The 22,037-nt window shown below is 44.1% G+C and overlaps 1 protein-coding gene across 2 annotated transcripts in view; it reads left to right on the forward strand.

Moving 5' to 3' along the window:
* Positions 1–21,752, forward strand: part of gabrz (gamma-aminobutyric acid type A receptor subunit zeta) — a 35,344-nt gene extending 13,592 nt beyond the window's left edge. For both annotated transcript variants that reach the window (XM_042082944.1, XM_042082943.1), the window contains exons 3-10: positions 5,497–5,579; positions 6,537–6,604; positions 7,506–7,723; positions 9,691–9,773; positions 14,425–14,562; positions 15,019–15,171; positions 16,589–16,782; positions 17,548–21,752. In XM_042082944.1, coding sequence (XP_041938878.1) covers positions 5,497–5,579; positions 6,537–6,604; positions 7,506–7,723; positions 9,691–9,773; positions 14,425–14,562; positions 15,019–15,171; positions 16,589–16,782; positions 17,548–17,916 — 1,306 coding nt within the window. In that variant the 3' untranslated portion in view covers positions 17,917–21,752. The remainder of the gene's footprint in view (positions 1–5,496; positions 5,580–6,536; positions 6,605–7,505; positions 7,724–9,690; positions 9,774–14,424; positions 14,563–15,018; positions 15,172–16,588; positions 16,783–17,547) is intronic.
* Positions 21,753–22,037: the final 285 nt, after the last annotated feature.

The raw sequence follows: 22,037 nt of genomic DNA on the forward strand, positions 1-22,037 counted from the left end.
TCTTTGCCTGCCAGTCCCAGCGCGGATTCAGTCTCCTCAAAGTTCTCCAGCCGCCCGACACCGCTGTGCAGCATCTTGTAATCCGGTGCGATTGGCCTCGGTGTCAGTGATTAGCAGGATCGTCTTGCGTGTGACAGGGCTGCTATGCTGCCTCCCAGAGGGAAGCTAGCGTCTCCTGGAAGAGGACCTGCCAGTCATCATCTGGGTCTATCTCTTTCGCCAGGATTTCTCTCCTTCCTTCCTTCCTTCTCTTCCCTTCCTTTCGTCGTACGTCATTTTTTTCTCTGCCTCGAGCTTTTTCGCTGTCACCTTCACTTTTTTGTTTCGTCGGATTTAGTCGGAGAGTTCAGCGAGACCGAGGTGTTCTGGCAGGCTTATGGCATGGGAACACATGCTTACCAAGAGAAACCACATCACACCCCGAGGATAGTAGTTAAGTTAAGTCACTCATGTGGCACGCAGGGTAAATAAAACAACCAACAACCGCGTCAGGAGAAGAAAAGAAGGATTTACCTCCATCATCACTCTACAGTCATCCCCCATTCAACAAAGCCTGCCCTGATAGGTGATGCTGCACCTACTGCCATCTGGAATGCTGGAAATAGTTAAGGAGACAAAGACTGCAGCTGAAAACGAATGAGATGGATCTACACTTTTTATCTCTCCCCTCTCTCTCTTACCCCTCTCTCTCTCTCTTTCGCTCTGTCTCTCTCTCTCTCTTTCTCTCTGTCTCGCTCTCCCCCATCTCTCTCTCTTTGAGGAGTTTTCAGAGATGAAAACTCTCTTGGATCGGACCCTTTGGGGAATTTTCTCCCTTTGAGTTGCGCCGAGATGTGAGTGCCAGCGGCAAGCAGCGGTGTCGGACAGGAGCAGCGAGCCACGGCGAACATCAGAGAGAATGGCAGAGGAGAGTCTCTCTCTCTCTCTCTCTCTCTCTCTCCCTCTCTCACGCTCTCTCTCCATCACGGACCCCACACACGCCCCATGCAGTGGTACCCGCGCCCCGCACACCCACATTGTGCCCGTCAAGCTAAACAGCAGAGACAGAAGAGCTGGAAGAGCTGAGTGGGAGCCTGGGGGGGGGGGGGGGAACGAGCCCTGCTCAAATAACAGAGAGGGACTGTAGCATTGCAGCGTGCATACCATACACACACACACACACACACACACACATATATATATATATATATATACACACACACACACAGACACACACGTGCACACACACATAGTACACGCACACACACATGCACACTCACGCAGAAACGCACACACAGAAACGTGTGCACACACGTTCAGAGATACACACATACTCATGGTCCTTTCTCTTTGATACACAATTCCATTTGCAGTGTGCGTACTGTCAAGTTGTCCATCACTCAGAAATGTATTTTAGATGTATTCAACACACAAGAACAGCTTTTCAGGCACTTATGCACATGCATTCACACACTCAACCATCCACAGAAACACACACACACACACACACCATTTTATAGGTACTTTTCATCCATACACACTTGCAGACACATGGCATAAGTGGGTCTTTCTCTCCAAGCGCCACCTGCTACACTGCTGTTCCGTGTAACCTCTGGATACTCTGGATAGCTCTAACGCACACACAGCCGTTCACAATCCTCATGAGGAGGAAATCGTAATGATATCGTTACTCATGATCACCACGTCTTCAGGGGGCAGGACAGCCCTCATCGTGGCTGCTGTTGGCTCAGCGGTCGCACGGGAGCCACGGGGGGCAGCTCATCTGGGACGTGACGGGACGTGACGTGACGTCACGTGACGTGGCGTTACGTGTCATATTCATGTCATGTCTGTCATATTCCCATGGGGAGGAGAGGCCCTTCACCCAGGATCCCCTCACTCTAGACTGGATGTTCATTTGTGGGCCGGCAATTTGCCTGCTGATTTGACTCAATGGTCTCTGCGTGCGTGTGAAGAGACGTCTGTAGAGAACCAACGGGCGTCTGCTTGTGTCCACTGATGCGGACAAGACTTTCCGTCTTTGTGTATGTGTGTGTGTGTGTGTGTGTGTGTGTGTATTTGTATGTGTGTCTGTGTGTGTTTGTGTGTATGTTTTCACATGTTTTGTTTGCCCGGGTTATTTATGTATGCAACCGTGAGTTGTACTTGGTTGACACGGCATATGGGAAAGTATGGTCTTCATTCGCATCGTCAACCATAGCACATTAGGACCGGCTGAAAACACACACACACACACACACACACACACACACACACACAAAGACCCTTGCGTCCAATTCCCGTGCCCTTGCATGTTACAGCACTGTTTCCTCGTGTTGGTTTCCCTGCTCCTTCGGCTGGCTGGATAATTAACCTCCCCAAACAATCCCAGAACAGAAGCCCAGAGTCTGATTCCCGAACCTGACGGTGGGCCAGCCTCCTCCCTCCACATCCCGAGATGGACAAGCCGGAGGCTAAATGAGGGCAGGCATGTCCAACCATCCCGTGCTGCGGGGGCTTATCTATTTACGGCTGGAAAACATATTTGGAATGTGGAGCATTTTGAATTTTCCATTTCACGTTTGGCTATTTTTAGCACGCTAACATGGACCATAAGAAATTAAGCACTGCATTATTTAGGCCTTGTAAACTGGAGAGCATTTTCGACCAAGAAATGTCATGATGTTATATGTGAGGAAAAGAGCTTGTTTTTTATGTGTGTGTGTTTGTTTTTGTGTGTGTGTGTGTGTGTGTGTGGGGGGGTTCTATGAGGATACTAAGGATGTGTGTGTGTGTGTGTGTGTGTGGGGGGGTTCTATGAGGATACTAAGGATGTGTGTGTGTGTGTGTGTGGGGGGGGGGTGCTATGAGGATACTAAGGATGTGTGTGTGTGTGTGGGGGGGGGGGGTGCTATGAGGATACTAAGGATGTGAAGCAATTCCATGCACACTGGCTGTTGCCATTTTCCAGGTAGCTGTTGTGTTGCCCCGGGAAGAAACATCTAAGATGTCTTGGCCTTGTTTAATCAGCGACAGAATTAGAATATTAATGCGCACAGAAAGGCATTGTTTGGTTGCGCAAGACTGTCAAATTCATACACACACACACACACATGCACACTTATTAATGCGCACAGAAAGGCATTGTTTGGTTGCGCAAGACTGTCAAATTCATACACACACACACACACACATGCACACGAATAGATTTGCGGTCACATACACACACAGAGAGGCTCCTACTTGCACACTTTTACACACACACACACACACACACAAACACACACACACACCCCTACACACACACACACATATTCTCTCTCCACATAGAGGCATGCATGCACACACTTACACACAAACACAGGTGCATGCACACATGCTCTCTCTCTCTCTACAGACACAGGCGCACACACGCACACACACACATACACACACACACACACACACACAAAAAGGCGTCCGCACACACAGACACTCTCTCTACACACACACGCGCACATGCACTCTTATGCACGCCCACACATGCACACACACCACACACAGGCTGACTGACACACACACACACAGACATGGCTAAGGGAAGATGAAAGCTCTGGAACAAAATGCCTGATGCAAAAGCTGTAATCTCAGCAGCAGAAAGAAAAGGCGAAACTAAATCACGTTGTTGAAAGTCAAAGGGTTTCATATCATTTTAGCTTTGGGAAATCACAGCGGATTTGGGAGGGGGAAAGAAAATGCAGTGAGCAGCAAATTTACTGTAAACTGTGAGATGGAGGTGTGTGTGGAGGAATGAGGGGTAGTGAGGTTGAAACAGCATGGGGGTAAGGGAGTGACTCAAACAGAAACAGACAGACAGACACACACACACACACACACACACACACACAAACATAACCAAAAGAAGGGATGAAAAGTGAGTAGAGAGACCCAGAGGTAGGTAGGTAGCTAAATCTCTATGAGAGAAATAGTTGCATAGATAGACAGACAGAGAGAGAAAGAGAGAGAGAGGGTGAAAAAATAGCAAGGAAAGGCAAAAACCCCCACCACTGATTAAACAAACAGTCTGAGGCTCAAGCAGTGCTGAAAAACACACTGTGGCTGTGTTAGAGGGGCCGCCATGTTTGCCACGTGCCTCTCTGCACTGGCGTCTCCACCGCGAGGTCGCCCCGGGCCTCCACGCTCCTCCGTGGTCCCCCGTCCTTTAAGCGGAGAAGCACTTCCTTCCCGTAACCTGGAATATTTATGAGCCGGCATTGTGCTCCATTCCCCTCCGTTCTGCCTACACTCGGCAGTTTTCATTTTAAAACGTCTGTTTAAACATTCTCTCCGCCGGTACCCCCCCCCGGAGGCGCTTTGTCTCCTCGCGAAAAAGCATCAGAAGTGATATCGTCACGGCTACCCATCACACCAATGAGGGGTTGCGGACGGCTGATTTTTGTTTAACTCAACTCTCCAAAATTGTCAGTGTTTTCATCCCTTTCCTTTTCCTTTTTTTAAAGTTAGTATCTCAAAATGCTCCCATGTTTGAAGTTCTTATCTCTTAGTATTAATCTTTAACGATAATTATTTTTTGAAAGTCTTTCTGTAGTGGTATTTCGGAGTCTTGCTCCCGGCATTGTGTTTCACGGTCTCTGGTATAATAAGTCTAATCACACTCATCAAATTATAACAGCACTTCACTTCCTCTAGGGCACACTTCAGCCATGTTTTCTCCCAGTACAAAGCAAAGCTTCTGACAAACATGCCATGTTTTACTGTCAGAGCAGTTCAGCCTGATAGCCATACACAACACTATACACTCTGATACGTATGTCAGTATACCAGTGTTAGCTGTATGCCGAGTCATACAAGTAAGGAAAATAACAATCTTCTGAAGGATTTGCCCTACATCTTTCCAGCTGAACAACTTGAATCAGTGTCTAGAATAGCACAGGAGTGTGTTATACATCATCCAAACCACTAGCTTGTTCTAACATCTCTGGAAGACGCTACAGATGTTAACCTTCAGCAATCAGACTCCTGAACACTACAAAACTGATCTGAGCTATTTATGTATTTATTTTTTTGTTTAGTTTTTCTTTCTTTTCTCTCTTATTGAATTGAGCTACCTTATTTCTGTAACAACAATTACCACAAACATTGTTGTGTGGCAATAAAGGGTATCTTATCTTATTTCATCTTAGAGGAGCATAACACTCAGACACTCAGTTTTACTCGATTATCAATCAGACGGCAAATCGCTTTGTTGAGTCTCATCTAATTTGATTGCGTCTCTACTTGTATTTTGTAATTCTTTGCCACCTTGGCACAACCTCTGAATACAGACCCTTCCTGAATGTGCCTTCAATGTTTAAAACACATACAAGCAGGTACCTGAATATGTTGTTCCAGTTCTGTTGACCAGGGAGAGTAAAGCAGTGATCCCTGGGGTAAACAGTGATCCCCTGGGGTAAAGCAGTGATCCCCTGGGGACTGATATGCTCAGTATGTGTCTGCCCTTTACTTCTCTTCCCACAGGGTCGTGGCTGAGGAGGTCCTGCCTCCAACCATCCAGAAGCTGATGAAGGGCTACAACAAATACCTCCGGCCCTTCTTTGGAGGTAGGGCTTCACATTGCACATCACTCATAGCATGCTACTCCAAAACATAACACCCACACACACCCACATACACTCTCTCTCTCTCTCTCTCTCTCTCGCTCTCTCTCTCTCTTTATCTCTCTCTCACACCCACCCACACACTCGCTCTCTCTCACACACACACACACACAGCTGCTTCTAAACCCATTTCATCCTAATTATTCAACCAGATGCACAGCACAGTGACCCGAGCTGACCCCCACACACGCAAGCGCCTGGTTTTCTCCTGGCATGACTCAAGCAGGGCCTGTATCCATTACTTAGATACCAGGAGAGAGTAGCCCTGTCCAGATTCAGAAAGCTAAAAATATGTGATGTGTTTTTACCTTCCCACACATTACTAATTAACACCACTCTTTGGCCAGGAGGCCGTGCTAATGATTCGAGTCGAACACATGGCTGGGTCATGCATGTGTTTTTTTTTTTTTGAGTTTCTGATCATTGAGCATTCTCCTCCCCAAACACTTCTCGTTGAGCAGCCTTCTCATGCTGTAAGGATATCATCAGAAATCATCTCAGAGGTTTCTGAATACATTTAGTGTGGAAGCTGCCTTTTAAAATCTGATTTGCCTCATAAATAATCAATCATGACTGCTCCCCTTAGTAGACCTCAAAGCTGTCGACAACTCGAGTTGTAGGACTTACCAAGTTGTTGTCAGCTTAGTATTAAAATATCTAAAACACATAAATGCTTTTCGCCGTTAGAAAACACGAAGGGTGGGCGGATTGACAAATGGACTACATAGGATAGATTAGCCGATAGATAAACATGGAGTCCGGCCAAGACTATTGTCAGTTGGCTGTACACAATTCCTCTGTTATGCATTCTCCTCGGAAACAAACTGACCAGAAATAGAACTGTAATCCCCCAGTGTCCTGAACTCCCTGCTGACCATGCTTCTCTGCTGCCTCTCACAGATGGCCCCGTTACTGTAGGGATGAGTCTGGACATCGCCAGCATTGACACCATATCAGAGATCAACATGGTGAGCTGACATCCATGTTCCCCTCAGGCTTGCTATTAGAGATTGGGATGAATTCTTGTGTGTATCTGTGTAAGTGTATGTCCTTACAGTATGTGTGTGTGTGTGTGTGTGTGTGTACTGTATGTATGTGTGTGTGTGTGTATGTGTGTGTGTGTGTGTGTGTGTGTGTGTGGTGTGTGCTGGCTATGTGTATGTGAGGGTGCGTGCGTGTGTGTATGCCTGAGAGTATTAATACCATGCTTCATTTAGCCCGTGGACTGCTGTCACAATCACTGCCTGTCAAATTGTCAGCTCACGTTGTTTGCAGAGGCTCAATTATCACTGTTAATGTGAGCCTGCAAATGTGCCCTCCTTGCTCTGATGTGTGTGTGTGTGTGTGCCTCTCTGTGTATGTGAGGTTGTATGTGTGTGTGTGAGTGTGCAGTGCATGTATGTGTGTGTTTGTGTAGGTTTTTGGTTCCATATTTATGGTAGTCGTCATTAAATACATGCACGACACGTCTATATCTATGTTAATATATTTACACATTAATAACTAATTGATTATGTATGGATATGCTCTATTGTGCATACACTTAAATTGGAATATTTGAGATGGATATTAGCACTTACATGTAGTTATAAATGTAGTCTGTATGTGCATGCAAGCCTGCCAGAATCCATTCATGTACTTACTGTATTTGTGCATGGCATTAATAAAGTATCATATTGTAACTTTTGGGGCTGTGCATTTGTGCATTCCTCCTATATGTATGGATTTTCGCATGCACTTTGTATGTACTCTTGTGTTTGGGTTGCGTGTGTGTGTGTGTGTGTGTGTGTGTGTGTGTGTGTTCTTTTTGCATGTCTGTTTCTTGTACGGACATATGGGTTCTGACTGACCTCTCTGACTCCTCCCCAGGACTACACCGCCACCATCTTCCTGCGGCAGCGCTGGACAGATGAGCGTCTGGTCTTCGAGGGCAACAAGAGCCTCAGCCTGGACGGCCGGCTGGTGGAGCTGCTCTGGGTCCCTGACACCTTCATCGTGGACTCCAAGAAGTCCTTCCTGCACGACATCACCGTGGAGAACCGCCTCATCCGCATCTTTCCCAACGGAACCGTACTCTACGCCCTCCGGTACTTAACGCCCATCTGCCTCTGAGGGGCTGCTTCAGCTAAATTACAAACACTAGTCCCTAAGCATACAATAGCACTGCTTAAAATCCATGCCAAGAATAGTGGCTTGTTTTTGAAGGGAAAATCACACATTACTCCACATGCTGAATGGGCTGTTTCTGCACAGATGTGTAGGCAAGGACTCTATAGGGAAAAGCGTGGAATAAAATATATGTAATACATATATATGTATACAGTCCTCAGCTTACACAGCAATGCCAGTGCAAGCCACTGTAAACACCACAGAATAAATTGTCTACTGATAACTGCTTATCTTTGCAATTAAGGAATCTCCCCGTTGGAATCTGGGCACAAGGGTAATACTAGAACTGGAACTATGAATGCTTTACAGAGAACAATGCTTTGCTCTTTGGATCTCCCCAGATCCCTTAAAGGCACACTATGCAAGAATTTCACCTTTATAAAGCCAATTTGATGGTAAACAAACTTGTAATAGGCGAATCGTTCACCTAGCATAGCTACAGTATACAGCATAGACGTAGCGAGTCCCTACCGAGAAAACCAGCCATTAAACTTCCAAGAGTGGCGCCCCGCCAAAACTCGCGAGAATCTGAAACATTACCTTGTCAGTAGATATAGCTCTTTGGAGATAGTTTTTGCCTGTTGTCAATCCTTCATCTCCACAACAAAAGCATTTGCATTGTGTACAGGGGGGATAAGTTGCGAGAAGTTTGCTATTTACAATAACAGAGTAACATCGAAGCGAATCTAGGGGGAGCTCTAAACTCGCCAAAAATACCAAAACCTGCATAGTATACCTTTAACACAGTGCAGAATACACTCATTGCCTTCTTGCACAATCATGTGAGGTTCTAGGGAAAAAATACAGTTCCTAGAAGAAAAGAATGTTTGGATGTCGTTAGAGACAGGTACTGTCAGTCACTCACAGAAAACTCACTTTGATGAATAACTATAGTGAAAGGTGCAGAACATACAGTACGACAGGGAAGGACATATGAAGTCGTGTCAAGGGAGAGAGGGAATTCACAGGAGTAGTTAAGAACTCAGAGCAGGGGAACAGAGGAAGGAGACTGGGGAACAGAGGAAGGAGACTGCAAGGAGAGATCTGATGTGAGGAGATGTGGAGGACAGAGGAAAGAGAGAGAGGAGGGGGGGTAGAGGGAGAGAAACACAAATATGAGAGAATTAGGAGAGAGGATTGTGAAATACAGTAGAAACAGACTGGGAGAGCGAACAACAGCAATGTGAGAGAATTGAGAAAGGTGTGAGAGAGAAAGAGAGAGAGGGATATAGAAAGGGAGAAAGAGAGAGAGAAAGAAAGGTGACAAAAACAACACAAAAAGGTGAAAGGGGGAGAGTAAAAGAAAGTGAGAGTGACAGCAGTAAACAGGTGACAGAAACCTGAGAGGTCAGGAGTACATTGAGAAAGAGAGAGAGAGAGAGAGAGAGAGAGAGAGAGAGAGAGAGAGAGAGAGAGAGAGACAAAGAGGGGGAAGAGGTAGTGACTGACAGCAGCAGAGAGGTGAGGTGAGAGAGGAACTTGAGAGGTCAGGAGTACAGAGAGATAGAGTTGGAGAAAGAGAGAGAGAGAGAGGGGGAGATATTGAGAGAGAGGGGGGGGAGATATTGAGAGACAGAAAGAGATATATTGAGAGAGAGAGCAAGGGAGAGAGAGATGGAGAGAGAGAGAAGGAGTAAATCTCAGTGAAAGAGATGTGCAGTCCATGCAGGGCATCTGACACCAGAGATCAGGGATCAGGTAGAAGAAGCACTGCTGACAGGGCTGGACTGACATGGAGACAGTGAACAGACTTTTCTCTTTTTTTTTCTCACAACGACTCAATCCATCTTGTCCAAAATGTCATCCAAATGTCTTCTCCTCTCTACCCCTCCTCCTTACTTCTCTCTGTTCTCCCACTACTCTCTTTCACTCTCGCTCTCTGTAGGATCACGACAACAGTGGCCTGCAACATGGACCTGACCAAGTACCCCATGGACAGACAGACCTGTACCCTGCAGCTGGAGAGCTGTAAGACACACATCATCTCCCTCTCCCTCTTAAGCCGCATACAGACAGCCCGTTGCTTGTCCCTTCAAAAGATGACATTAGTTTAACTTTGTTGCATTTTGACTCGCGTTGGCAGTATTTATCTCTCCTGTAATTGCTGAGGTCCGTTCCATTCCCGTCTCTCATCCTAAGACTCTTCCTGTCTCAGTAAGGCTTTAGAACACATTTGAATAAGATCTTATCTGTCCCAACGTGACATGGTGACTGCATGCAAAATATGTGGTATCCGACGTGTTCGTATTTACATTATTTAGTGTCCTGTTGAATTACTGTCAGTGCTGCAAGTATTTCTCCTGGGTGTTGATTCAGAGATGGCCAGACGTAATTCTGTGTTCTACTGGAGTTGCACAGAACTTGCATCATAAATTGTTGGTGAGCGACTCCACAACTTTCGAGTGATGTGGGCCATCTGTATACCCAGCTCTGAATTTTTTAACCAAAATTCAAACTTTTTCGACATTTTGAAAATGAGAGAGCCCAGGAAGGATCTGTGGTAGGATCGCATTTTTTAAGTGAACCCCTCAAGCAAAGGTGGTCTGCAAGGTTGTTTTCCATAAAAGACCAGAGAGCCAAGGCAATGCGAGAAATGCAGGTTTCCCTGGGCAGGCTTTCCCAGTGTGATGGAGCGTTATTGGCTCGGATGGCTGGAGGAGCTCCTGGCTCCTTCAAAGTGGTGAAGAGGTAACGGCGGGGGTGGCTCTCTGCTTGCCGACATGGTGCAGGCTCCCTTCAGGCGGGAATGGAGTAACTGACAGGCTTGGACGGGCCTGCAGGTTGTTGTCCGTCAGACAGACAAAGAGAGAGAGAGAGAGAAAGTGAGAGACAGAGAAAGGGGAAAAAGACACACACACACACACACACACAGACAAATACAGATTCACATACACACAAGCAAGATGTCTGAGGAAGATGCAAAGCCAAGGCCAAGAGCTATAGGAGGGTAGAAGGAGGGAGATAATGGAGAGACCAAGAGAGACAGAGAGGTAGAGACAGCAATGGTACTTTAACAGGAGACAGGGATGGGGAACTGTGGAGAAATAAAAACAAATCCCTCCACTGTATAAAAGGGTGGACAGGTGAGTGCACTGGTCCCACTCTCAGGTGGAGTTGATGGCTATGGACTGGCCAGCCCTTAGAGTTCTGGCCATTGGTCGCTGTCCGTGGTGCTGAAGCATCACCCTGGGTGTCAGTCATGACATGGAAGGCTTTCAGAGTGTCCATAGCAGAGCTTTTGACAGTTAAAAGCAGCTGGCTATATACTATTCAATCTTATATATCAAATTTCTGCTTCTAGAACAGTTTAAAGGTTGTATCAGCGATTGCAGGCCCAAAAAAAGACCCAAACATAAATTATCACATTCATCTAATCTTTCCTAACAATCTGCTAGCTGCCTGGCCCATAAGCAGGCCGTCAAAAAAACGTGTCTCTGTAGGCAGCCTAGGCTCTGAGATCTGCACACAAAAAAAATTGCTACCAACAAGTATTGCCAACCACTCAAAGGCAAAATAAAGTGTTCCAACCAATAACCAACGAGATGCACTTTCAGGAGAGTTTCAATTGCACGGGAGGGAGGGGGATGGCTCTGTTTTGTTTGAACGTCAACATAAGTGACGTTACCCACTGTCGCTTTAAGACAGTCGCTTTAATTCACGTTTATTTCTCAATGATCTTCTGCCTGCTCCGCTATGGCTAGTGCTGTACCTACAGCTGGGCCCTCTCACAGTTTTTAAATGGTCAGTAGTGGGAACTACTGTTGCCTTCATGATTTCCTTTTAAAACTTTCTTATAAGAAGGAGATATCAATTATCAACAATGACAAGCCAGCTGGAACCTGCGGCTCTCTCTCCCTCTCGTGAGTGCAGACGCGTTCCCAATTAAATGGATCGCATAATGTTCACGTTAGATCTGCTGCAAAGGAGATAACTAAGAGTTAACTTAGTTTAACATGATGTTATCTCTATTTAACATGATGTTTTGACATTGACATAATGTTCTCTAAGGAGAGTGAAAAGCAGTTTGCAGTAAAGCTAACCAACGTCGTCTCTATCGCAGGAAAAAAATAGGGAGCAACCTGATAACCAAATGAAATGCTCGGCGGGCCGGATGAAAGTTTGCCCACCCCTGCTTTGAATGATGAAGAATGGACTGTCTAATTGACCTACCACTTACCATTTCCAGAATGTGCACTAGTTGTGTGCACTATGGTCCACATTTAGTACACAGCATGTTCTCACACACTGTATGTTTACTTTTGTACATTTGTACATTCCTTTAGGATGTCTATTACATAAGCATGTCTACTGCCTTACATAAGGCCATGTTTATATTCATATTTGTTTATAGACACTGGTTGGCTAACGCCACCAGTGGTCTTCTTAAGTATGACTTTATAGCACATGGAATGGACATCTAAAACCTATACAGTATGGCCTGGAACATATAAAATTAGCATGAGGGATATCCTGAAATATGTGAAATATCACTAAAATATTTATTCAGTAATGACAAGAATAAAGTCCATAATAAAGTCCACAACTTATATATGTGCAATGAAAGATTTATTATGATGCTTGATTTTCCTCTTCATTCACTGCATGTTCTCAACCATGTGAGCCTACATTTAAAGCTGCCCTTGCAAGTTATGAATGTTTAAATGCTTTTTATGCTGACTACCTGGAACATATGACAGCAAGTAATGCTTCAGAAAGCATACTTGGCAATATGAAACATGCAGCATAATATTATATGGGAAGCATATGTGATTTGGAGGTTAATAACCCTACACTCGGGAGTTGCATTACACCTGTCTCAAATATGGTAGCTTACCGGTCAGTTGACGTCTTAATATAGATTTAGAATGAACAGCCATTCTAAATGTCAGAAAACACTCCACAAATTTTGTGAAACATAGGCCACTACATATTTTGTTTTGATTCAAAATATTAAGTGCTAAACTGAGAGCCAGAAGTCCGTTTTAAAGGAACACCAGGCAAGCTTGATGATTTTTCTCTAGGAAACTCCCCCTCTCTCGGTCTGAAGCTCTTTTCCTTTTCTTTGCATCTTCCGTCAAGGGTTTTCGCTGCTTCTTCGCTGGCTCTGCCAATATACACACGTTTGCAACAATCACTAGCGTTTCGTTACCCTGCCTCTGTGCTGTATGCAGGATGTAAACTGATCCTGCTTCGGTCGGCGGGTACGATACACTGAACTTGCAAGCGGGATATTCTTCCTACAGGCAGTAGGGGTGGGCGAGAGAGTCTTCATTCGCCCTGTAATGAGTCATTTAACCATATACCCACTTACGAAGATGAGTAATTAACGCGAAAACGTTGCCTGGTGTCCCTTTAAAGTGTGAGTTATATTGTAGGCCTGGCTACAGCTGCCTCTTTTCCTAGTCCTACCATCGTTGTTATTTCACGTAGGAGAAAGACTTAATCCGATCCGGTAAATCTGATAGTGACTAGGTTTCCTGAATCAAGTCTTCCCTACATTATGTTCGAGTGTTCACATGAATGAACTACACAAGTATCTCGGACTTTTTTATTGGCCTGGCGCCCGTGTGTGTGCCCTTATTTCCCTATCAAGGACTCAAGTTGAGAGCTAGAAAAAAAAAAAAAAAATAGGCTACTGATAATTGAGAATACAGTCGCCTTGAAAAAGTCAAAGCCTACACCCTCATTCTCTACCAGAAGTTAATTAAAGAGTGTAATGAAAACACAGCTGGCACAAACAAATTCTTAAATAAAGCAACAGCCGAAGTAGGCTTGATTGTGACTTTTTAGGTTAAGGCGAGCTCCACTGTGCTTAATTTGTGTCCTAATTTAACTCATTTTATCATTGCCACACAATTACTCCCCTACTTCAGCAAAGCGGTTGCGTAACGCTGTTGTATCAGTCTAACCCAAGCAGCTATGTAATTAAACTATCTTGCAGCCTAATTAAACACCAAATGATTATGCATTTATCTAGTCATGGGCTATTGCTTACTAGCATTGTTCGAGTAAGGGCTGGGTCGGTCATGTTTCTTCAAAAACACTTGAGGAGCTATACCTGGAGTTTGCGTTGTAGTGGCAGACTGAATTGAGGATAGAGGATCGAGGCAGTATTGGAGGAGGAGGGAAAGGCTGTAGAGATAAAAGGGCATGGTTTCTGTGAAGGAACGCATGTACGGTTCCTTTCACCCTTCACAGATCAATTATGCATGCCTTTTTTTCTCCCGCGCAAAAAATATGTTTTGTCCTAGGGGAATTTGCGCGCGATACATGTCAGGCATGTCTCAGAAAGGCTATATGGTGAAGCTGTCTCATACATGTGAAAGGTTTCCTAAAAAAAAACGCCTTTCAAGTACCTGAGTGCTGATCAGTAAGTCAACAGCGCCGCCTAGGGGTCGAAGAACGATAATACTGTCCATTGTGAAATGATGAGCGACGTCATTGTAGTAGCCCTTTATCTTTGTTTTTGTTTTTTGTCATACCATGCCGTTACATTTCACCGACAAATTAATATTTTCGCTTATGAAATACACTCTTGTGATATAATAAAAGTTAAATTTAAATGGTTAATGATGTCCATCTTTGCTTAACTATGTTATTTTTGTGTTTATTCCTGTAGGGGGCTACAATGTGAAAGATGTTGTGTTCTACTGGACCCGTGGGAACCAGTCTGTGAGCGGACTGGACACTCTGCAGCTGGCCCAGTACACCCTGGAGGACTACTACACCTCAGAGGCTGAGGCGGTTTATGAGACTGGTGAGTCACACACACACACACACACACACACACACACACACACACACACACACACCACACACACAAACACACACACACACCTCACACACACACACAGAGAGAGAGAGAGCAAGAGAAGTGGGCACACACACACACACACACACACACACACACACACACACACACAGATACACACACACACACACACACACACACACACACACACACACACACACACACACATGAATCTTATGAATCATATGAATCAGTATGAGTCTTATCAGCAAGCAGAGAATAAAACAGTGTAAGTCTTATCAGCAAGCGTGCTTCTGTCTGAAAAACCTATATTTGGAATACTAAACACTAAACTTGGGGTGTTTTCATTTCAGTGAATCAACTGTTGTCAGTGTCAGTTCAATTTCAAACAGTTGAAATACAAACACAAACTCTGTCTTTCTCTTTTGCGTTTTTCTCAAGGTAACTACCCCAAGCTGATCTTTCACTTCCGTCTGAAGCGTAGCATCCTCTACTTCATCCTGGAGACATATGTGCCCTCCAGTGCTCTGGTGGTCCTCTCCTGGGTCTCCTTCTGGATCAGCCAGTCCTCAGTGCCAGCACGTATCTGTATTGGTAAGGCCTCGCTCCATGTCTAGCTTCTTACCTGTATAAGTTGCCCTTACCTCTGCAGTTAAAGGAGAATTCTAGCAATTTTTAACATATATCTGTTTCTTGAGGTCAGCTACAGTGCTACACTCTGGGGGCATGAACATGGGGGCTTATGAGCCGGAATTTTCCTTTAATCTTACCTTGCATTGAGTGTGTGTTTCTGGTCTATTTCTTTAATGTGAAAAAAACCCCGGTATGTTTCAATTGTAAAATAGTATCACAATTGTACAATTGCAAATAATATCACAGTGTCAGAAGTTGTACACTGAATAGTTGTAGAACAACACTCCAATTTGCTGAGTTGAGGCAAAGCTCAAGATTTAAAAAGAAAAACTAAAAATAATTTTGGAATTAAGTGAAAGTAGAAAATGTTTGAAATATAAATTATATAAATCTGCTTATGTCACTGTCTGTTTGCTTGCTCTCAAAAACAGCCTTTTACCCTCCTACACACACACACACACACACACACACACACAGACAGACATACACACACACACACACACACACACACACACACACACACACACACACGTTTGAGTCCACTTTTGTGTACGACATGTGTGGAGAAAGTGGCAGACTCAGCCAGGATTGGGCCCTCCGTCTCCCAGCGGGGCGTCAAGCCAAAGAAATCCCCCAGCATCCGTCAGCACAGGCACTGACATATGAACGCTAAAAAAAGAGCAAAAAACAGAAAAAATAGAGGAGTGAATTGCCAGTCCCTCTGGAAGGTTCTGGCTTAAAACTTCAAACGCTGAATGATTCTAGCTGTTGAAAAAAAATCCAGTCACAAAAAACTTTCCCTGTGAAAAAAATGATGGCTAAGCATTTTTAATCACTGTGCTTAATTTCTGTGATTTCATCAGTGTTTCAGAGGCTGTGGAACAAAGGGTCATAACCCACACTTTTCTTTCTTAAGGTCTGGGAAGAGCTAGCTTTTGGGAACATAAATTAGTCCTTTCACTGAGGGCATAATATAAAAATAAAACCCAAAGAAACTTAGCATTGTTTTTTACAGCTTTATCTCGGGAATGACTGATATGCTTTGTCTGTTTGTATCATTGCATCATATGTGACATTTAATTATGCCATGTTCAGTAAGTGTACAGTGTTTTGAAAAAGCTTAGACATTAGACTTAGTACTGTAAGTTAATCAAGATAATTAATGAAAAAAGGTAGTTGGTTGCAGTTCTGTTTGATTGATTATAGTAATTAGAAACTCCTCCCTGGGGAGCTAATTTCCCAAAATGTTGGTGTCTTCCTTTAATCCCTGAATTGGGTCTCTTTTCATTAGGATACTGATTTTGCAGGCTTTTGGTGTAAAATGTCGTGTATGTCCTGTGTCCTGACAGGTTTGCTTTTGTGCCTGTCTGCTGTCTAGGTGTAACCACAGTGCTCACCATGACGACGCTGATGATGGGCGCCCGCACCTCGCTGCCCAACGCCAACTGCTTCATCAAGGCCATCGACGTCTACCTGGGCATCTGCTTCAGCTTCATCTTCGGCGCGCTCATCGAGTATGCCGTGGCCCACTTCTGCACTTTACACCAGCCCAACGCTGCCCACGCCTACATGGTGAGAGCTAGCCTTCATCTTTGTCTTCATCACGCACCCATCAGCGGTGCTGTCAACAGCAATGTAGTCCATGTCCTCATTGTCGCTTGTCGTTGTCACTTTGCTCTCCATCGTGTCCTCAGTGAAAGCTGTCATCACCGTCTAGCTGTTGTTGTCATCTTCATTATGCTTGCCAGCACGTCTTCATTCAAAATCTCATTTGGTCGGGGCAGCGTGGTCACTGCCATCTCCATCTTCGCTGTCAGCGTCACGGCGTAAGCCATCACCTCTGTTATTCAAAGGCAAAGGATGATTAGTCAAGCACATATCCTGTGGTCACTTACACTGTCCACCCCAGCACGTCCTAATGAAGCATTACTGTGGTGTGTTTGTGTTTGTGGTGCTGGTGGAAGATAAGGTGCATGTTTTCTTTTTCTCCATACAAATACAGATATTGGATATTGTGTGCATTATTTAAAGTTAGTCAATAGCCTACAGATAGCATAGGTAAATGACATAAGTAATTGTCAACATTTATGCACTGTGGGCCGGTTTTAAGGTACATGACTTAAAGTCTAGTCTAGACTAAAAGAGAACCTCAATGAAGATAAACTTTGAAAAAAAGTGTTTAGTCTAGGTTTAGAAACTGCAGTGTGTTCAAAGCACTAACTCATCCGTTCATCTTTATATTCAGAGCATATAAATTCAGTAAATGTAAACAGTTGTGCACAGTATGTTCAAAATGTATGTTCATGCGTGTTTCTTTTGGGGGGGGGGCATGTGCAGTATGGGCAGGAGATGCAGGAGCGCGAGGACGAGATGAACGGCATTGTCACCTCCATCGGTGGGAGCCACGCGTTGCGTTCACGCAAGCGCGAGGAGGTCCTCAGTCGCACGGGCAGCACCGGCAGTCCCACCCACAGCCTGCCCAAAGATAGTGAGGTGGCGGGCAGCCCCAGCGCGGGCGGTGGCATACCCTCCGACCAGCGGGGGCGCTGTGCGCGGACCATGTCTATGGCGGGGCGGGTGGCGCGCTTCCTTTACTGCTGCCGCGTGGAGAACCCGCACTACATCGACAACTACTCACGCCTGTCCTTCCCACTCTCCTTCGTCTTCATCAACCTGCTCTACTGGACCTACTACTTGTACTTTTGAAACAGGGGCGCGGGGACTGCAGCAGGGCTTGTGGTGCAGTTGTGTGTGTGTGTGTGTGTGTGTGTGTGTGTGTATGTGTGTGTGTGTGTGTGTGTGTGTGTGTGTGTGTGTGTTGACAGGCGTTTGTGAGTTATATATGTATTCCATCACTTTCTGTGTGTGATTTATTTTTTGACACATTTCATTAAGGCCAGGAGTACCATATGCTCGTGGTCTCAGTTAGGTACTGGTGTGTATGGATGCAGTGTGTACACCTGTTTTAGATGAGGTTGTGGCATGTGTCACCGAGTCAGTTGTGTTTATGTGTGTATGTGTGTGTATGTTTGTGTGTGTGTGTGTGTGTCTGTGTTGGTGATGGGAGAGTATACCTCTATACTGGGATAAAGTGGCCTTTGTTTACCAGAGGAGCTTTACCATTACAGAGAGAAACTAAACAGGAGCTCTACTCTGCAATAAATCCATCAATATTACATAGAAAGAGAGGAGATGACAACAAATAAACAGTGCTATTCATGGGCCTGCACTAGACTAATGTATTGGCTCTGAATGTAGTCATGAATTTTACAACCAGACAGCAATATTCAAAAATACACCCAATCCGCAATAAATAAAATCTGCAATGCCAAACTAGGTTACTTCCAGTCCAAGTCCAATATAGACTTGGAGATAGTTCTCGCGTCATTAGAAGTTTTGAGGTCGTTTTGAGGTTGTTGTGCATTTAGATACTATACTGGCAGCTGCCAAATCAGGCAATTCCAGGACCAAAGACAAAACTGATTTCTTATATGGATCAAACACAAAGTTTTATTTTTTAACTTGGTTGGATGACCAAATTCAAAAATATAATTGAGCTTGAGGTTTTCTTTGTATATTTAGCACTTACAGTATCTAAAAAGTTGTGATATGGTTCGCTGGGCAGGCTTGCCTGAATAGCTATCTCTTTCTCTGTGTGCTTTTTAGTCATGTCACACAGAGTTTTCTCTCTGTAATTGAAGTCAGGCCGGTTAGATACGCAAATTGCAGACAGGATGAGTTAATCCTGTCCTTTTTTTCCAGGGAATCAGTTTGTGTCCTTAATCTATTTACAACAATGCATGCCTAGATATCCCACCCTCTGTTATAGTGTTGTATTCCTTTAAAATAATCGTTGTTTGTCTTATTGTTTTTGTCCAATCAGAAAGCACTTTTTCAAGAGAATTTTAAGACTATTGTGTCACCAGACATTTAGTGAGTTGATGTGTTTTGCCTGCACGTGTTGTTTATATCCGGCTAGACTACACGTTTTCATGGCCATCCCTAAACAACCCACTTGGAACTGTTCATAGCAAGTATTCATTTATGGGTGAAGAACATTTTTTGGAGGGCAGCTAACATTCTCATCGCAACAACTCAGAATATGTCCATCATAATGGTCTTAATTGTTCTCTTCTTTGTATATAATTAGCTGTTCAAAAATGTTACACTTCTCAGAAAGGTTGTACATGTCACTGGCATATTAATCCAGGGAAGAAGGTGTGCTTGCTAGTTTTTATTTTTACCTCTTGATATGATATGCCATCACTTTATTTACTGTGAATGTGCCACCGCTGACAGGTATGCAAACAACATATTTAGGTGTTTTCAAGCTACGCTGTGTAGATAATTATGGTCTTCCTACTGCACTGACAGGCCTCTGCCATTTTCTGATGTGTTAATTTTATGTTTTAGTTTAATGCTAGAAAAACAGTGTGAATACTTAATGCAGTCGCTCCATTCAGGTGGGGTTTTTGGAGACATTTGCAAAAATGATGCTTTTGTATAGTGCATGGAGGTTTTGCTTTTTTGTTTTGTTTTGTTTTTTTGGAAAAAAAACAAAAATATTTTTTGAATGGAAATACATAGAATCAGGTACGTTTTTCATGCATGAGAAAACGAGAGTTGGTTTAGCTCACAAAGCACCTGCGAACTACAGCTGCACAAATGCAAGAGTAGGACTTCAGCATGGTACTTATTAGAGAATAGGCTGACTTCAATTTACAGGGTAGCCTGGCCTCAAAATAGAATAACACTGGGCATTTTGGAAGTAGAAGTTAGGATAATAGTGGAAGAGTGGAATAATTCCTGGTCTAAATGGATCGTTTCCAGTGATAACCGAGAAGTCATGTCGTTATGAATTCAGTTTTAACACACACGGCTCTCTGAGCAGTTCCTTCCTGTAAGATAACTTTTCTCATGTCAAATGTCATGTGACCTCATTATATTAGGACATTGTGGCCCTGCTCCTCTGGTTATCTGACCAAAACACTCTTCTTCTTCTTCTTGGTTCTGCCATTCAGACTTAAGAGGCGGATTTCTTCTCTGACTCCTCTTGATTGATAAGAGGCACTGTTGAGACCTCCTGAGCCCTCTGGAGTACTGATCCTGACAGACTGAGATAAGAGATGAGCTATGGCAAACACTCCTTTAACCCAGCTGGAGTTCAGGCCGGTTCTTTGTTGTATTTGGCTCAATGCAGGCATAAGATCAGTCAAATGGCGCAACTGCGGATCAAGTCAGTTAACCTCCCATTGATTGCATTCCTCCACTCAATTTTTCATTGAACTTTTCTGTCTCTGTCCTGGCACACCACTGCAGACCTACAGTTGTCACGCTGTTGTAAGAGCTGTAAGAAGGCACTTTCACTGGATGGTGTAGAGGCGGTTGAGGTGTAGGTGAAGTATTGTGTCCACCTACCTAGTCCTTTCATCTGTGACACATAGAAAGATAGGTATTTGCTCTGAATTAGGTGCCAATGCTTTGACAGTCTTCCCATGTAACTTTTAAAGCAACTGCTGATTGGCAGGAGGACCAATATGGACAAATCTCATCGAATGATTTCCCCAGCCAGCTCTTTCTGAGATTAGTGTTCTCATTAGACAAATTAAGGAGGAAAGATGAAGTGAGAGGTGGGTCCGTTTTCTTTTGATGTATTTCTCCTCACTCCACACACTCACAGATAGAGAGAACACAAACCAGGGTTGCAGCCTGAGCTTTTTGTGATGCAATTTATTGCAGCCTAGTTCGATGCTTGGTCAAGGCTGGTCAGTGCCAAATACTATGCCAAAGAAATAGTGTCTCCACAGTCCTCCTCTCCTCCATCTCCCTCTGTGTACTCATAAATAGCCCACTTCCATTACATCCTATAACTGGACCTATCAAATACAGCCCCTGGCTAAATGTTGCTGTAAAACCACCAATGCTAATAGTCAGCACTTAAATACTCTTGACAATCAGTCATCAGTCGGTCATGTTGGCGGTTAATGCAACAAGAGTGAAACACTCTGTGTTCTCCTCTGAAGTGTTTAACTGAACACCATTAACACTGGGAATATACAATCTGGCCACACGGCTTCAGAGCACGAGGGATTGCGTACTGTATGTATGTCGAATGTATATGCTTACATTATGAATAAGAGGAGATATGAGGCAGATTCAGATCCAGGCACAGGAGACCCACCTCCACAGGCGGTCAGGGCCTCATGTGGATAAGAGTCCCTGCTGATCAGGTCTGAATGTAAAGAAACATCTCAGTGGGGCGGCCTACGTAAACCAGAAACCAGGAAGCTTGGGGTTGTAAAGGAGCCCAGCCAGTGTGTTTGGAAATGCTACAGATATGATTTATTTGCTTTTGTGGTTTCACTATGTACTATTTCTGATGTGGTTTTGGTTTGAAGAACATTATTTTTTCTCTCTTACGATCCCACCTCTTAGCAATGATAGCCAGCAAACTTATATCAAACAATATCAGTGAACACTATATTTTTAAGGACAATGTTTTCTATTTTCTTGTAGGAAACAAGAGCTCTTTTAGAAGACAAGAGTACATACAAGAGTACCTTGCTATGGTTCCCGGTTAAAATACAATAACCAAAACATATTCTTTTAAGCAACAGGTTCTTAGTATAGCCATACCTTACCCTGTTCACCAGAAGAAAGCGGTGAACATAAACGGTTCATTGACAACATTTGTTGTGAATGAAGTTACTTGGCACCAAAAAGTTTTTTTGTTTTTTTTTCACCAATGGGCAAATGCACAACACAGAAGTGTGGATTATTTAGTAAGATTGAAGTATGGCTCGGTGTCAACTGATGTAAATACTGAT

Source organism: Alosa sapidissima, chromosome 24, assembly GCF_018492685.1.
Source record: "Alosa sapidissima isolate fAloSap1 chromosome 24, fAloSap1.pri, whole genome shotgun sequence".
NCBI lineage: Eukaryota > Metazoa > Chordata > Actinopteri > Clupeiformes > Clupeidae > Alosa > Alosa sapidissima.